This window comes from Podarcis filfolensis (genome assembly GCF_964270895.1).
Source record: "Podarcis filfolensis genome assembly, chromosome: 11".
Lineage (NCBI taxonomy): Eukaryota > Metazoa > Chordata > Lepidosauria > Squamata > Lacertidae > Podarcis > Podarcis filfolensis.
Window position 1 is genome coordinate 25322242 of NC_139613.1, and position 18183 is coordinate 25340424.

The window sequence follows — 18183 nt, forward strand, 5'->3', positions numbered from 1 at the left end:
TAATTACAATACTTGGTTCAAGGAACAGCTGCAGGGCTTTTCCAGCTTGTCCTATGTGTTTGTTGCTCACTTGAAGCATTGAACATTCCCACATGGTTTCTGCTATTAAATCACTGGGCAAGTGTGCAAATCTTGTGAAGAGCTTATGATTCCGTTGTGCCTGTTGATGTGCAAATGGTCCCCTCAATGAGTAGATGTGATCTTTTTTTGTAGAAACTTCTCTGTATGTCTGCTGCACCAAGTTTGCAAAAAGGTGTGACACAGAAGGGCAAAGAACGCAGAGAGCAATCACATGGAAACTTAATCCATTTGTATCTGCATGTGAGTCTGTGCACAAGCTATTGCTTATGCTCACAGATACTAGTGCCATGAGCACCTCTTTTGCTGCTCTCACTATACTGTGTCAAGCAGGCATTGTTGTTATATTGCCACATAGGCTGTGTGCACACTGTACCCTTTAAACACATTCAAAGAACACACACACCCTTTGTTGGTAAAAGGGTTGCTGGGAGTTGTAACTTTGCGAGGGGTAAACTACAGGACCCAGAATTCTTTGAGGGAAATAATGTGCTTCAAAATGCTTTAGGAATGTACAGCACCAGTCTCTGCATTTAGAACTGCTTTAATTTTCCCTTTGTGATTTGCTAGCAACTGATAAAGCGCTGCTATATACAGTATCATCATAAACTGATTGTTCCTATTTAGTAAATCTAACCCTATTTAGATGAGAAGAAAAACCTTCCTCTGCCACTCTGAATTGCAAATGGAGCGTCAGACCTTGCATTGTCTTTTCACTTCATCCATACAATCTGTTTTATCTCAGTCATATTCAACCACCCATTAATATTTCTTCTACAGCTCAGTATTTGACAGTGTGGATTAGATGTCTGTTTAGTTAACTGGACAGACACATGTGTTTGAGGCCAGAACACCCACCAGCCAATCTGGTTTACCGCCTATGAGTATTACTGGAAGAATCTCTGAAATAGTATAAATGCAGGTTACAAAAAAAGAAAATGTAGAGAAAACACCATCTTCACTTTGATTGCAACTGGCAAATCCTGTAAATGGCTGGACAACCGATGAACATCTTTTGGAACCACTTCTCTCCCTTCAGGTCCCGTCCCTCATCAAAACTACATTTTCTCTCTCTTAATCCTCTTTCCCAACTGTAACTGAGCTTTTACGGGCAACCAAAATTGCCATAAAGCCAGAGTAACTTTACTGTGAGGAAAGGCTACAGGATCTGGGGCTCTTTAATTAGAAGAAAGATGATCAAATAGGAACATTTCAGAGATTTATAAAATGCTGCTGCTTGGGATGCAGAAAGTCTTTCTCATACGACATCATCCAATGCAACTTGATTGGTAGGAAATTCAAGGCAGGTGATAGAAAGCACCTTCACAAAATGTGAAGAATTCACAACATGGCTTTAAATGTGCATAATGGCCACATGCAATCTGTAGCCTGAGAGACAGCTATTGCCTTCTTGCTCGGCTTATGTGGGCTTTGCCATGGTGGGAAACGGGACCAGAAGGACTAGTAAGCTGCCTTGACTAATGCATACTCATTAATAAGGTTTAATAAGGGGGGGGGGGAGAAGTATCATTATATAAATAAATAAAAGAAATCCAGCAAGACTCCACTTATACAGTGGTACCAGAGGTTACAGACACTTCAGGTTACAGACCCTTCAGGTTACAGATGCTTCAGGTTACAGACTCCGCTAACCCAGAAATAATACCTTGGGTTAAGAACTTTGCTTCAGGATGAGAACAGAAATTGCACAGTGGAGGTGCGGCGGCAGCAGGAGGCCCCATTAGCTGAAGTGGTACCTCAGGTTAAGAATAGTTTCAGGTTAAGAATGGACCTCCAGTACGAATTAACTTCTTAACCCGAGGTACCACTGTATAAGCAATTGCATTTATTGTTACTTAATTAATTGTTCTTTGTTTACACATTTATCAAAATGTTTATGCCACTAAACATCAAGATATCCAATTGATGTGCAAAAAAGGAGAAAAATCCATAACATAAAAAGAGCATATCAAAAAGAGAGAGAGCAAATTTGGCAAAAGCTTAAAATTGCAGGAGCACAGCACATTTCAAGAGGAAGGAATTTACGGAGAATTGGTTACATAATATATTAGGCCCTGTTCCATGTAGAGGCCCACCAAGCCCCAAAATTATTGTGAACTCTTTTTTAAATTGACAAATAGATTGAAATGTTAAAATAAATCAAATGTGTGCATGTTCATTCTTCAGTACTTTTTCTCCTCCCGCCCTGTTGCTTTCCTAATATCCATTTAAATTGTAAGGTCCTTGGGGCAGGGACATGTCTGCTTTTGCCAATGTACAGTGACAGCACTCTATAAACACAAAACCATTCAAAAGTTCTAGCTCCATCTTTTGTTGAAGGTACAAACTGTACGTAATAGTTTTCGATATATCTATACAAAGATCACATCCAATACAATATTATTTCTGGCAGCTCATCTGGCAAAACGCCACTTGATACATTGCCAGAAACTTCTCTTAGAGGCTTTCTGCTGAGTTCATGTTCACAGTCTTGTGGATAACTCTTAAATATCTGTGATGTTTTGGACAACTCCACCTGGACATCTGATCAAATATTGTAGTTTACTCTCAGCAGCTTTCAGGAGTCATTTTATTTTCAGACTGCACCCTTGTTTTATGTCCTGTGGGCTGCTCTTTATTTTATTGACTGTGGGTCTTTCTAGCAAATCTGATGGCAGATATGAATTCATAAATTTCCATAGGGAATTTTATTTTATGCAACTCATTTTAGCTATAAAGATCTGTGTTTTGTAGCACTGCAAAGCTAGGAAGGGCATAGGCATCATCAATGCTATGAAAGCCACTCTGACAGTTTTTCCTTCTATTTGTAAATTAATGCAGCACTCTAAACAACAGCAACATTTTTAAAATGAGAATCACAAAAGTTCAAATTTATTTAGGTGAAACCTAATAGGAACCACCAGTGTCCAGTCCTTTACACACCCTTTTACACACTACCGCCACAGAAAGCAGAGCTACAAAAGGAAGCAACAGAGGTGATGGTGAATGCAATGGAGTGTGTAGGCAATAAGAACAGCTGGGGATCACTCACAAGAGTGGCTTCAGAGTCTCTGACACCATACTATCACTTCATGCCCCAAAGCCCCAGGGGTCTTGCAGCACCTGTAGCACAGAAGCAGAGTTGTAATGAGTATTGTGGAGGCTGTCACTGTAATCAGGCTGGTTAGCCATATTTCTAATTGTTATTTTACTTGGAAGCATGTTCCAGTTAATTAAAAAAGAACTGAGAAAATTTGCTAAGGAACAGGCTTTATGTTGGCATGGTTAGTATCAGAACTGTCCATACTTGATTCAGCCACTATATAACTTGTTTTTTTTTAATAAAGAAAAACCTTGACAGCTTCCATCAACAAATCTTTTCTGCTCTATAATGAATTGCATAACCTAATAAAACAACAAGGTCTTGCAGTATCACTGGATGAGCACTGCCGAGAAAGACAGCCTAGAAATATTTTAAATGACCATTGGCTATACTGTCTGGGACTGATTGAGTTAAGAGTCCCAATATCTGGAGGGTCAAAGGTTACACGTCTCTAAGTCCTAGAGCAGGGATAGCCAATGTGGTGCCCTATAAATATTGTTGGGATATAGCTGCTACCATCCCTGACCATTGGCCATGTTGGCTGGGGCTGACGGGAGATAGAGTCTATCAACTTAGGTGACCTTAAAAAAGCCTTACCCTTCAACCCCAATCATGCAGTTCCCTTGGCATCTCGTTACCATGGCGGTACACAAGCAGCAACCCAGTAATTGTTTCTCAGGCTGAGAAATTGGGACCTGTGGTACCTGCTGCTGACATAACTTTGCTGTTGGCTTGGAAGCCAATGTAACAGCAGCAACTCTAATGGGTAGTAATTAAAGGCTAAGTTCTACACACAGTACTTTCTATCCCTAAAGAAAGTATTTGCATGTTATGTTTTTGGCTTGATAATTTCTCAAGTGTAGGCCTTTGTTCACACTCATTAACAAAGGTCTGATGCAATCACCTCAAGTGGAAAACTAGTACCCTTCCATTCTCCAAAGGTTCTTGAAAAACTTTAGTGGCTTTACATTTAATAACTTCTTCATTTTAGAATTATAGCTTCAGTTTACCCCATTCCAAAATCTCATGGTGCCCTACCTTTTTTTCCTTGTTGAATTACATTACAAAAGAAAAATTGAGGAACCATTGTTCAAAAGAATCTCCTGCAGAAACCAGTGATGCTCATAAACCTCTGGCTCTCTAAGAGCATCAATCCATATAATATGGAAAGCTCAAGATCTGCTAAAGATTCCAAGGCCAAAATATATGTGGTTTCCAGAGAGGTTACATGGCCATGTATGAATTGATTATAATAATAACTAGTGAACATGATGACATGCTTCTGCATTGATACATATCTGTGCTGTTTGAAAAACTGCTGTCCTCGTGTGAATTTTGTTGTTTCTATTGCTAATATTATTATTATAAGGAATACTCATAATACAAAGCAGAATCTTGCAGTTCTGATGTGCTTTCTCTTCAATGTGATATTTCTGAAATTCCAGATGGCTTCATTTTCTCCATCTGTGGGCAGACATTTAGTGGATTTGTTTTGGAAGGAGAACCTCACCATTCCAAGCCGATGTGATCTGGACATTTGTAACAGACTCTAAGTCTATATGAGTAGAACGCCACTGCTGATGTAAATAGACCATGAATGAAATAACAGAGAAAGTCAGCATGGAAATCTTTAAATAAAGAACCACTTAGCTGGAAAGGGCCTCAGAGGTAGTCTAGCCTAACCATCTGATCAATGAAATATCTGCAGCGCAGGATGAAAGTGCAGCTTCTCTGACAGATGGCCATCTAGCTGCTGCTTATACCTCCAGCAAAGGGGAGCCCTGCACCTAAGCAAACTGTTCCACTGTTGAGCAGCTCTTACTACTAGTGAGTTTCTCCCAACGCTGAGTAGAAATTCACTTCCTTGCAATTTCCACCCACTAGTTTTCATGCTGTCCTCTGCAGTAACAGAGAACAAGTCTGTTCCATCTTTGGCATGAAAGCTCTTCAGCAATTTGAAGATTTTGCTCAGCACTTCCTGCAAGGTGGTGGCATGGAGCTCCTGAAGTCATGCAACCAGCATGGTATAGTTAACTACTATATCATGCTGGTTGCATGACTTCAGGAGCTTCAGGAGTCCTGGACTAGGACCTGGGAGACCAGAGTCACCCACCTTGGATGAAGCCCACCTTGGATCAGTCACTATCTCTCTGCCTGACCTACTTCACAGGGTAGTTGAAGGGATAAAATGGAGAAGGGAAAAAGTGTGTGTGTCACCTTGAGCTCCTTGGGGGGGAGGTAGGATATGAATGTAATAATGCAGTAAATAAATCTGGCAGCAGCTGCACAATTGCTTTCAGGTACGGGAACAGCAAGAAGGGCAATATATGAAGAGGGTGTATTGGGTGAGGCTAGCACAAGACAGTTCTCAAAAGCTCCACCTGTTGTCATTTATTTGCTGTGTAAATTCTGGGTCTGGAGGGAAATATTATGCTACCCTTAACCGTCTTGCTTCCTTCTCTGCCCACCCACACCCTCAAAAATGAAATTTGACAATGGCTGTCTTGTCTCTTCCTTAATGTTCTCCAGCTCTTTCAATCATTCCTCCTATGACTTTTTCTGGGCCTCTTCCTATCCTTGTCTCCCTGTTCTACAATGTCATTCTTAAAATGTAGTGCCTAGAACGAGACAGAATACTCCAGAATATCACTGTCCTACTTGCTTCTTGCTTCAAGGGTTTTCAAGCGGGCTCCCATGCCTTTAACAGACAGGAAGAAATTCAGTAGGTGAAGCTTTCCCCATCACATCACTTCTATGCTGGCAACAAAAGTTTAACTGCTCAGCTTATGCATCCTATGAAACTGTTAAGGGTTAAGAAATCAAGTAAGGGGAGAAAACGGACAACTTTACTTCTGGGATTTTCAAAATGCTAGCCTGGGTGGTTCTATATACTTTTAAATGTTTGGCATCTTGATTGCCATTTAGGATCGTCTGCAGTGCAAAAACAAGTGTACCCTTCAAGTGCTGGTAGCAGAATGTTCTCTGTGCACAGCATTTGATTCTGGAAATTGTTTTCTAAAAATGTGTGTCCAAGCCAGTCAAAGCTGCTTCCCTCAGTGAACTGGCCAAGGATCATGTTTTTCTCCATCTGTGTAACCACATAACACAAGTATACTTGAACAACATTAGTGTTATTTATTCCAATGAACACAATGATTGCTGTTATTGCTGTAACCCGTAATACGCATGACAACAAGGCAGCACTGCAAGAATACAGGAAGCTCCCTTGTACAGCGTTAGACCATTGGCCCATCTGGCTCAGCAACTACTTATACTGACTGGCAGTGGCTTCCCAGGGGTCTTTCCCAGCCCTACCTCAACCTAGATTGAACTTGGAAACTTATGCATGCAAAACATCTCCTCTAACACTAACTTGCAGCCTTTCTGCCAAGGAATCATAAGCTATAGCACTGGCAAAGTTAAATCCTTATCATCAATCAGCTCACCTTTCTGCATTAATTACAGCTCCTTTGCCTTCCAAAATATGGTCCCTTCTATGCTGTGGTTAGCACAGCATGCCAATTTGGTTTCATTGCTTCATTTTGAGTGGTGTGAAAGGATTCTGCCATATAGATCAGAACACCATCTTCATTCATTCATACTAGAGATGAAGGATTAAGGTATACTATGGTGTATATCAGAGCCTATTCTGCCCAACAGGTATGCATTGGGCAGAGCCGTAGCTATGCGGGGAGGGAGGAGCTGGGGATTTTTAGCCCACGAAGGGTGCCAGCCTATGTGTGTGTGTACACAAATGTGTGTGTTGGGGGGTGCCAAGCTGCATCATTGATCCGGCCAATAGGGCTGGCTTGGGGGCGGGGTTTAGCCGCATTTAAGCGGCTGCGGCAGTGCCCCCGTTGACATCAGGGGAAGCTTCCAGTTGTATTTGCATCAGCAAGCTCCACCCGCTGGTTGTTAACCCTCGAATGACTCCCCACTGAGCAGGGTGGAATCATGTATAGATTGTTTGATCCAGTGCTTAAGCCAATACCACTCACATGCTGTAACCAATAAAGTTGTGGCCTTCTTTAGCCCATTAACCTAAAATACATGTGTTCTTATTTATCTCTAAGCGGGTGGCGGGTCCTCGACTCACAACCAATCAATGCAATACATGTAGATGCCTTTCTTACAAAACCTTTTCAATTTAGAAAAGGCAGCAATTCAGATGCGCTACACATTAACACATTTCAGACATGAGGTTCAGTTGCAATTTCCTTATGGGTGAGAGCATCTCTGTTCCGCTGCCAGCCCTAAAGAACTGACTGCTCCCCATGTCATGCTTCAAGGAACGTATGTGGGACTGCCTCTGAAGGCAGTTTGGAAAATGCAGCTACTGCAAAATGCAGCTGCCAGAGTTTTGATGGGCCTAATGGTACAAAACCATATGACACCAATGCTTAAACAGACACCACTGGCTGCTTATTTGCTACTAAGACCAATTCAACTTGGCTGTGAGTTCTGGAAGACCTGCAACCTGTTCTCTGCTTTGAGGACCTTTTCCCACCTGGCCTGGGAGGCTGCAGCCCTGATTGGCTGTCTCTTAGTGTAGACCCAGGACACTGAGTCTGAGCTTTTGTAGCTGCTGCCTGCCATGAAACACCACTGGCAGGATTGGCAGAAACAACAGCAGATATTTTAATATATTGTAACCTGCTTTGAGATGGCTTCTTAAAAATATAAAGCAGTATAGAAATGAAATTAATAAAAATACACAGCTTAAGGCCTAATTACATGAAGGAACACCTCTTCCTATGATCTGATATCTGTTGGGAAGGCCCGCCTGCTACTTCCAAAGCTTAGTGACTCACCAGAAAGCCTTCTCAACAATAGCACCCGGGTTATGGAGTACACTTCCCCCAAAGAATCAGCTGTTGCCGATTTTTCAGTGCCAGCTAAAGACTAGCAGTTTTCCTCAGGCCTTTCAAACACTAAGGAACTGGCCTGCAAAGTGATATACTGACAGATGGTTGAAGTTTTATTTAACTATACTGAATGGTTTGTTTTGTTTTAATGTTTAACTGTTTTATGCTTTATAGCTGTTATATCCTGCCCATCTTCAAAAGTACCCAGGCTGGATAAATCTCAAACACAAATTGATTAAAATAACAACCATAGTCCATGTTGTATGAATATTAGTCAAAGAAACCTAAGTACCGACTTTCTGGATCAAACCAGGTCCACCATTTTCATTCTAGAAATAGCCAGCCAGATGCAAGGAGGTGATCACAAGTGGGGTATGACAGCAAAACACTTCATTTGTTGGCTGTACCTTCCTGTTCTCATGGAAGCTGGGATAGCTCATTGTTGTAATTATTCCCCATGAATTTCTCTACTTTTTTAAAAAAAGATCATCTAGTGATAGCGAAACCAAATTTGTGATTGTGAATTCAGTACGTTGGATTAAGTGTTGAACACAACACAACCTTCCTGAACCTGCAGCCGGCCAGTTTCATTGGGTGACTCTGAATTCCAGTGTCATGTTTTTAGGCATGTTAGGCAGATGTGTCACAGGTGGCCTTTAAGGGCAAGTCTCCATTTTTCAAAAGATTTTTGAAAACATTTTTTAAAGTCAGCATTTCCCAGGTGATAACTGGTGCATTAAAGAACAAAAATTCTATTGTATTTGCAAGGGGCTACAGAGAAGGTATGTGTATGCAGCGAAACGAAAAGGGGTATAATTTAAAATTTTCACCTGCTGCAACACCCACGTGTGTAAGGCTACCCCAACCAATAACTCGCCCTGCCCAAAAGTGCTATCCATACTTTGTATTATGGCTGGTTTCAGATGCCAGCATGAATGGGTCAGGTTCCTGCATGCATTCCTTGGAACGAGTGGGGCCGACTCCTTTGCATGAGTAATCTTGACCAATCAATCTGTGGTCAACACGTCTTTCTGCAAAGCACCTGTCCTTTTGCCCGTGGCACCCCATGATCCAGATGGCACACAAATTGACCTAAATCTACATCTTTGCGGTAGAAGGCAGAATGTAGGAGCGGAGGGGGAGGGGGAGAGAGAGAATGTGAAATAATGGGTCACAGCGCCTTGCATACTACCAGAAGTGGCTTGTTGTGATGTCCTGTCATGCAGCGCGGTCCCAAAACTGATCCCAAATTTGCAAGGGCCAATTTTCAAACCTTTTCCTGTTTTGATTCCCAGGGTTACGAAGGACCGTTGGGGGATGGCGCTGGGGTCGGGGGGGGGGAGTTCCGCCTGCATTTGAGTAGCGCCAAATCAGGCACAAAATAATCTGGAGAGCCAGCCCAATCCTCTCTCTCTGCAAACCCTCCCGCAGGGTTTCGCCCTGGGGATCGTTGGCCAAGGGAGCCTTCTTCCGGAGACGGGCTTAAGGCGAGCGATTAGAGCCGAGCAATTCGAGCCAAGGGAAAACGAAGCGGCCCACCTCTCGGCGTGCGCCTGCGCGCGCCCAACTCCGGCTCCTATACACACGCACACATGCACCCGCTCCGTCTCTGCTCTGGCGCGGCTGTTGCGGCGCGGAGGGAGGGAGTCGGCGAGCCAGAAGCTGGGCGCGGAGGACACAAAGAAGCGGCTCGCGGGCAGCGGCGCAGGGCTTAGGGACGAGACGGGAGAGAGGCTGCTGCGCTCCTGAATGGAAGCGCCGCTTGCGCCAAGAAGCGCCCTCGGATTTCTTACTCTGCCTGGAAATCGCGGCGGGGAAGAGGAGGAGGCGGCGCAGGAGACCAGGAAGGAGGCAAGCAGGCTCCGCGACTGCTCCAGGGATTGAAATGCTGCCGCCGAAGGGAAGAAGTTGCTTAGCATCCCCCGCGCTGACCTCGCTGCTGTAGCCGGAGGAGAGCGATGCTGCAACGAGGCGCGGCGACCGCGTACCCGGCTGCTCCCCTGCAAGCGGAAGGCGCCCAGGACCCGCAGCAGCCCTCGCGCTTGTGAAGCGGCAGCCGAGGGCGAACCACAAGAGCCCCAGCGGTTCTGGGTCCCTCGTCGGGCTCATCGTCGACGACGACGCGCCGCCGCCGCCAGCGGCGCTTGGGGGCCGGCGTGCTGGAAAGCCTGTGCCCGCCCCGGCTGGGATCCGCGTAGCAGCAGCAGCTTAGTGGATGTGTATGAATGAGTTCTGCACCGAATGGGCGCAAAAAGCGCCCCAGGTCCGCGGGCTCGATCTTCCAGATCAGCAAAACGCCGCTGCACAGCAGGGACGGTGAGCGCAGAGGCAGCGCCTCGGAGGGCGCCCCCAAGACCCAGAGACTAGCCCTGGATGACTGCAAGATGGTGGGTAAAACGCAACGGCTCTCCCCCCACCCCCGTTTCTTTTTGAATGCATTTGGCTTGTTCGTGGTAGGGACCACTCCTCTCCCCCCCAACTTCCCCCCCTTTTTCGCCTTGTCTATTCTGATCACGTGCAGTTGCACTATTTGTAAAAACTGCAGTACGTATTGGAGTTGACACCCTTTTCTCCCCCCCCCCCCCCGGTGAAGTCGTCGCGGCTTAAAAGACAGGCGACATACAGACGACATGGAGAAAGAGGGGAGGCGTACTGGGATCTTGCTGGCGCTCGGGCAAACGTTTCTGTTGATGTCTGGCGGGAAGGGAAGGAGGAAGGAGAATGGGGTTAGGAGCCAGGGTTGGATCGTCGAAGAAACAATCTCCTGTGATGTGGAGGGGATATTGTGGACTCCGTGCATTCAGTGCACCCGAGGCTGCAAAAAACCGGACTAAGCACCTGTAACTTAAGCGCAGGCAAAATCCCAGCCCAGGAGCTAGCTGCGTGTTGTAGGAACTACACAGGAAGCGTGTATTCGTGTGTGCAGCGAGGGGAAGAATATGCTTCCTTGTATCCCGCGCAACTGTGCTAACTGATCTGACACAAATATATGCTGAATTCTGTTTGCAAGCCTCCCAAGACCAGCCCGAAGTGAATCGGGCCAAATCTCAGTGCTAAGGAACTGCTCTGAAAACTCCCCGCAACTGGATAAACAGCTGCTGACTACTGCAATCTCATAAACTAGTTTCCTTTTGAGCAGATCAGAATTGCCCCCCTCGACTGGGTATGGCAAAGCTGCTGCTGCTATTTTTAAAGGAAAGTGTTTTGTGTATGCACAGCCTAAACCTCAGTGCTAGGCTGTTCTAGACCTTATGTTACTGGTGAGGGGGAATGCCCTAGGTTTTTAACTGCCCCCTGTTATATAGCTGTCTTATACTATGCCACTTTGGGTGGGTCTTCTTTTTCCCTGTTTTACTGCATGTAAGGAGAATAATTTTCAACAAAGTGTGTCAAAGCAGACACTGACATCAACTAGAAATGAAGCCTTTCACAAGTGGTTGTAAGGCTGTAATCCTGTATACATGTTACCTGGCAATAAGTTCTGTTGAAAACAGCAGGACTTACTTTTGAGTAAATGTGTAGGGTTGCATGGTAAGCCTTTAGTTTCTCTTAAACCTTGAACTTGTAACAAGTCATGGAAGTTGAAATAGAGTTAGAGAAGGCTTGCTTTTTTGCAGATGAGCAAGGGGAATTTGGGAGCTCTTACCTTGACAGGTGGCCCAAATAGCCTGGACCCATTAGTAGACCTCTTTTGTGTCGGATGTGGACTGTGTTGGTACCAGATACGTTATGTAGCCAAGTAAGAAGCACATTTGTCTTCTGTTTAGAGTACTTAATGCAAATTCCTGGTAGCTCTGTTGAAAGTGTCCAATTCAGATATTTACTGGGCCTGTAGTTATTACTATTATTATGAACACCTCTGTTCAGCGCAAAGGTCTAAGAGGCCTAATTTAAGCTAATGTAGATACATGAGATACATGTAATTAGTACAATTTGCATACACTTTTCAAGATCTATCCTAGTGTCAGTTGGTGGGACAGTTGAATTTACATTGAAGCATTCTTACTCCAATCCTTTGCATGTTTACTAAGAGTAAATGCCATTAAATTCAGTAGGGCTTACTCCCAGATTGTTTCACGATCGTATTCTTAAATTTTTTTATATACTCCATCGTGAAAAACTTGAATTGATCATTGACTTTTCAGTTTATGGATTGAGCTCTGAAACGAAATTAATTTGAACCTACTTTTAGCAGCATCCTTGTTTCAGTCTAGCAGATTTCTTCTTAATCCTTGCACTTTGCAAACTTATTTATGCAACGATGAGGGCTGGTAACTTAAACTTTATTAAAAATGAAAGCTGGAATTCACAGGACTTTGCCAAGGCCCTGGAAGCTTCACAGAAGAGCTTTAGGGGATAGCATTGCCGAATCCTAGCTTGGGCGATCTGTCAAATACATATTTTTGACAGTCCAGTGGATTTTTAGGCTGGAAAGAAAAGACATGGAAGATTAATTTTCACTCCACAACGCTTCTGCACAATAATACCTTGGAGCCTGAACATACTGGGTGGATTATCCCTCTTTATAGTAATTCCTTGTAAAAAAAAATGTAAAAAGCCAAAATTACTACTAGATAATATGAGCTGTCTTTTAGTTATGTGCTAATAGCAGCAATGATTTGTGCAGTAGGAGCAAAACTGTTTTGATACTGCAATTTGAGATTATGGCCCAACATTTGGCTTTCAGATCTAGGTTTTTGATGAAATTAGGATCCATGTTACCATCATGCATTTGGTAGGGATGCAGTTTCCCCCTGTTTTATGGTAAGTTTGAGAATTAAGGTTAAAAGCTGGGCAAACCTGGGAGGATCAATATTGTTATTTCTCTCGCAAGGAGACATTTTGGAAAAATCTGTTCATGCTTTCCCTTGTTTCACATCATAAACAAATGCATTTTATGACCACAAAATAAAATGAAGGTTAATCAAAAGTAAATTAGCACTTGAACAAAATAGTAGTCTTGATAGTGCTCAGCTTGTAATGATTTTCCAGAAGCGTAAAGATGAATTTGCTAGTTGAATGCTGGTTTGAAGTATTTCAGGTGGGGGAGGGATCTGTTTTTCCATCTTGTTTGTTTTGCACAGTCCAAAGAGCTTGCAGGAATACTAAACGGCGAGGGCCTTTTCTAATAGCTCTTATTAGTCAGCAAGTTCAGATTCTTGAGTCTAGTGAAAACTGCGTTGGAGCCAGAAGGAAAATAATTTAACAATAAGTTAGCAATCTCCAGTACAGAAATGAATGGCACATTCCACTCCCTAGATGGGCAGTAAATTGCAAATCAGTGGGGGGAAAGGAGGCAACTATTTCTGGCAACATTATCTTCTTTCGTGATAAAATAATCCCTTGGTTCTGAGAGAAGAGAAGCTGTTATTTATGCTTGCTACAAGATTTAAAAAACACTTTCAAATATTTAGAGCTTGCAGGATATTTTTTTCCTACTGAAAATGTATACTCTTGAGTGTACAGAGGGCAGATCCCACAATATCCTTAGCTGTTTATGACATCATTGAGGCTGAGCCTGGTCCTGTTTAGTATCCAAGAGTGCAGGCTCCTGCTGGGGAAGCCACACACACACACACACACACACACACACACACAAATGTCCTTATCTCTGAAGCACCTTGCATTAGTAAATAGGCATATAATTTATATTCTTATTTTTCAGCTTGTCCAGGATTTCAACACCCAGGTGGCTCTGTACCGTGAACTGGTCATTTCCATTGGGGACGTCTCGGTCAGTTGTCCATCTCTGCGTGCCGAAATGCAAAAAAACCGAACCAAAGGATGTGAGATCGCCTATCAGGCCCACCAAAAGCTATCAGCAATCTCTGGGTAGGAGGCTTCTTCCATTTCTTCCCGTTCCATACATGTAGAAGCTTCTGGGTGGCTGATAATCCTGTGCAAGTCTCAGCAGAGATGATCGAGGGCTGTGGTGCATTTAGGTGGCACAGAATACTTCTGAATTCCTGTTTTGACTCACTGCACACCCTCAGCTTATCTACTGCTTGGCCTTAGTTTCCCCTTGGGACCAGATGAATGTGTAGTCTCTACAGTGGTAAAGGACTACAGCAGTGTTTAAGAGTGTTACAGTGATTTTTTTATGCCTTGATTATGACTGGTCTCCTCATACTTCCAAAATGGCTCCAAACAAGAGGGTGGCAAAGAATGTAGCCAGGGTTTAACCTACTTTTAACATACTCCTTCTCCCGTAGAAACTCTAGATGTTGTGTTTTTGAAGGAGATACTGAAAAATCTATAACAGAATTCTAAGTAGTTCAACAAAGTGTGGTTCCCAGGACTGAGTGGGGGATAGCCTGCTGTGGACTATCCTGGTTCAAAATGCATGTCTGTCTGTCTATCTATCTATAGCTATCTATCTTATCTGTCTATCTATCTATCTATCTATCTGTATCTACCTATCATCTATCATTTCTATCATGTAACTAGTAGGTGGAAATGCTAATTCACTGAGACTGTTAAACTGTGAATTGATGAATGCAAAGAAACATGCTACAGAGAGTGGTGCTAGATCAGTGGTAGCTAACCTGTAGGAAGAATCTGCAACTCCCTTCAGTCCTGACCATTGGCCCTGCTGATTGAAGTTGATGCAGGTTGGGAGTCCAGCAATAGCTGGGTGACCACATTTTAGCCATTCCAGATCATATTTTGTAAATATGAAGCCACAGAAGGAAGTTACTGGACCACAGCTATGCATGTCTCATAAGCCTTTGCTAACCAGACAATGGCATCTCAGCTAATGTAATTTGCTGCCGGGTAGCTGGACTTTTGTGTGTCTTTACAAAGAACGAAAGAAAGAAAGGTAATTGCAGCTGAGACAGCAACTTATACCAGAGAAATTCAATAAGCAATACCCTGTTGAAAACGCCATTTCCCTCTTGCAGGTACAGTTTGCATCTGTAAAATCTTCACTTTTGTTTAAATGCCCACCTTTTATATCTGAGGTGCAAGCAGAATTTGGAACACATTTCATTTACCTTGCCTGTTCGTTTTTATGTATCAAAACATACAGGTACTAATTGCACCTGCAAAAAGGAGGCTAAAAATCTATCCTTTTGAAAGCTTATGCCAGGTAAGTAGTGACTACTCAGTTTGTACATTAGATACATAGAGTTTGATGCCCGTTAGGGTCTTTCTGATAAACATTTTGAAATGCGCTCCCAATTTGCACCGGTACTAATAACTAAATTGTTCTACATGCCTTAGCTTGGCATGAAGGAGGCTGAACATACCCCATCTTGTCACATTCCAGAAGTAAAGAGGAATCAGTGCAACTGCTGTGATATATTTTGGAATGAGGGCAAAATGTTTCTAATTTGCAGCGCCAAATGCCCACAAAATGGCTAGAAGCAAAATATTTGCAGGTCCCATTATTCCACTGTTTTATTATTGTGACAGTTACAGGAAATGCATGGTAGTTGCCATTCAGATATCATGTACACTAGTTCTTAACATCAACTATGACTGGGGAAAGAAGATTAGGTGAAAAGCAAACCACTGTGAACTAAATTGAAAGATCTACCACAACCATTCGGAGAAGCATTATTTGTATTAATTTTATTGTGCTTGTATATTTTCTCAAATCAGACCATGGGCAAATGTCTTTCCTCTTCTGCACTAATTTGGTGTTTGGATTAGCTCTTTAATGTATCAGGGACCATTGGATAGATGAGGGGAAGAACCCCCTTTAGAACTGTTAGCCACACTGGTTAACATTACTGTAGCAACTGCAAATTAGACTTTAAGAAGAATCTGGAGCTAATTAGGCATAAGCAATGGGCAATTGCAGTAGTTTATATAATAACTCATATAGGAAAATAGCTTCCAGGTGTCTTTAATACAGACTTGCCCAACCTGGCGCCCTCCAGAGTGCAACTCCCATCATCACTGGCCATTGGCCAGGCTGACTGGGATTGGTGGGAGTTGCCGTCAAAAACATGGAAGGTATCAGGTTGAGGAAGCCTGATTTAATATCTAGATATATTAGCTGTTTGGAAAATTATTTTTTTTAAAAAAAATAATTTTTGTTAACTGGCCAATCACATCAAATTAAATCACATCACATAAATTCCAAATTACAAAGCCAAATTTTTAAATTTTGTTGGGGGAACCCATACTTCAAGATCTAAAGGGGGATTCAGATCATCTTCTTATTACTGCGTTAATGTCCAAATCAGTCCCAATCAGTCCAAACAAAATTCATAATTCTATCCAGTCTTATCTTGGTGTTTCCACATCATATCTTGTTCATATAATTTCTATTTTTCCTTTACGATCTCTTCTGTTAGTCTCCTTAAGCCGATAAGCAAAATAATAATCCTGTGTGGATTTCCCGTTCCACTAAGTCCAGATGGTTTCCATATATCTCCTTCGTAGATAACATCGCTCTTTCCATCATAAATTTGGCATTTGTCGCTCTTAAGTCCCACCGAGAAGTTGATCCACGATATGTAAACAACTCTATTTCTCTCTTTCTCCTCCCAGACCCAAGAGCTCCAACAATGCCTCCCAAAATGGCGACGGCATTTTTAACTGCGTCATTCCAAAACTCTTAGCTTTCCAGCTTCATCTTGAAACATTGCTTTGGTTCGAAAGTTTATCTCCACACAGCCTTAAATCCACAGCTTAAGTCCTTAGTTTCTGACTCATTAGGGGAGGGGATTCTTGTTAAATCACATAAGAAAAAGGAAGGCAGGTTTTTTTCCCCCCTCCCCCCTCAGTCATACCGTATCTTGACGTATCTTCTCATATTTTATTCTTGTCTTGTTATCAGAGATCTCTTCTGACAGCAGTCTTTACTCCCCTTTTTCCTTGAAGCATGTGCAATTTATCTCGTCCAAATTGTTTCTTTTGAAGATGCTTGCAACTAGCGGCGCGAATCAGGGACGGCGTCCAGGAGTGCCGGAATCCCACAGGAGGGCTTTGTGCCTAGTGCCCCCACCCCCACAAATTTGGGGGTGGTATAGGGCACAGCAGGCAAGGGCCGTCCCCCCACAATCCTGGGGGGGTTAAGGAGGCTAATTACCCCCATCATAGCCTCCAAATTACCTTGTGTGGGTCAGAGAGATGTTATTGTCAGCCATCTTCTGATGCGCCACCTAGTGGCCCCCCTAGCTGTTTGGAAAATTAATTGCAAATTTTCTCTTCTTGAATTAATCTTTTCATGTCTCTGCTGTTTCTCTCAACTATAAAAAGAAATTCAGAAAATGCTATTCAGAAAACCAGTATTTTCCTAGACTGTGGGACCATTCAGAAAAAGGAATGAATTTGTAATGTGGGAAGTGTCAGAACTTGCAACCGTCTACAAAACATGTTATCTGTCCTAGAAGCCTTGCCCTGCAATCTCAGGTGCCTGGGAGCAAGCACTCTGAATATACTGAGAAGCACTCTTTCCCATTATTACCTTGCATACTCATTAGCTGCATTCATGCTCTCATTACAGACACATGCCCTGAAGGAGTGACCCAAAGCAAACTGACCAGCCTGTGCAATGTAGTTGCATTGTGCAGTACTCTGGATAGTGCTACAAATGGACCAACCACAGCAGCTTTAGCTCCTGCTCAGTTCTTGCCATGTCCCCCCATCTCCCGATTCTCAAAGTTTCTTGTATTACTTTGTGGGTAGAACAAAGCAAATTTTGCAACCTCTGCCTGTCGCTAGGTTGCCTGAGTAATTTTGAGCACCCCTGTCATGCTATGTTTCTTCATAGCCATAATGTTTGGATGAAGTTTTCATAGTTTTAGCACCAAGGAGGTAGAAACATACACTGTTATCATCAAACAGACATTATTATCATCACACACAGGCAACAATTCCATTTGCTTCAGTGAGCATTCACTGGAGGCATTTGCAGTCAATTCAGTAAGCAGCAATAAAAAGATGCAAAAAAACAACAACCACCCTTCCTTCAAAAACGTAGATTTTTTAAAAAATAAATAGGCCAGACATTTTGTGGCAAGGAAAAGCAAAGCCACAGAAATCACGAGTAAACACTGACAACAGCCCATTGTACGTATAATATAGGAACATCGGAAACTGCCTTATACTGCCTTCAGACTATTTATCCATCTAGATTGGTGTTATCTACTCTGCCAGTGGTCTTCTAGGGGCTCCAGCAGA

At 43.0% G+C, this 18183-nt stretch overlaps 1 protein-coding gene across 2 annotated transcripts in view; it reads left to right on the forward strand.

Annotated features, from left to right (window-relative positions):
• Positions 1-9398: 9398 nt before the first annotated feature.
• RGS7BP (regulator of G protein signaling 7 binding protein) overlaps positions 9399-18183 on the forward strand; it is a 55360-nt gene continuing 46575 nt past the window's right edge. The window contains exons 1-2 of one of the 2 annotated variants that reach the window (XM_083576299.1): positions 9399-10433; positions 13712-13878. In XM_083576299.1, the coding sequence (XP_083432425.1) occupies positions 10272-10433; positions 13712-13878 (329 nt within the window). In that variant the 5' untranslated portion in view covers positions 9399-10271. Of the gene's footprint in view, positions 10434-13711; positions 13879-15075; positions 15137-18183 lie in introns of those variants that run through there. The other variant, XM_083576300.1, reaches the window with a different exon arrangement.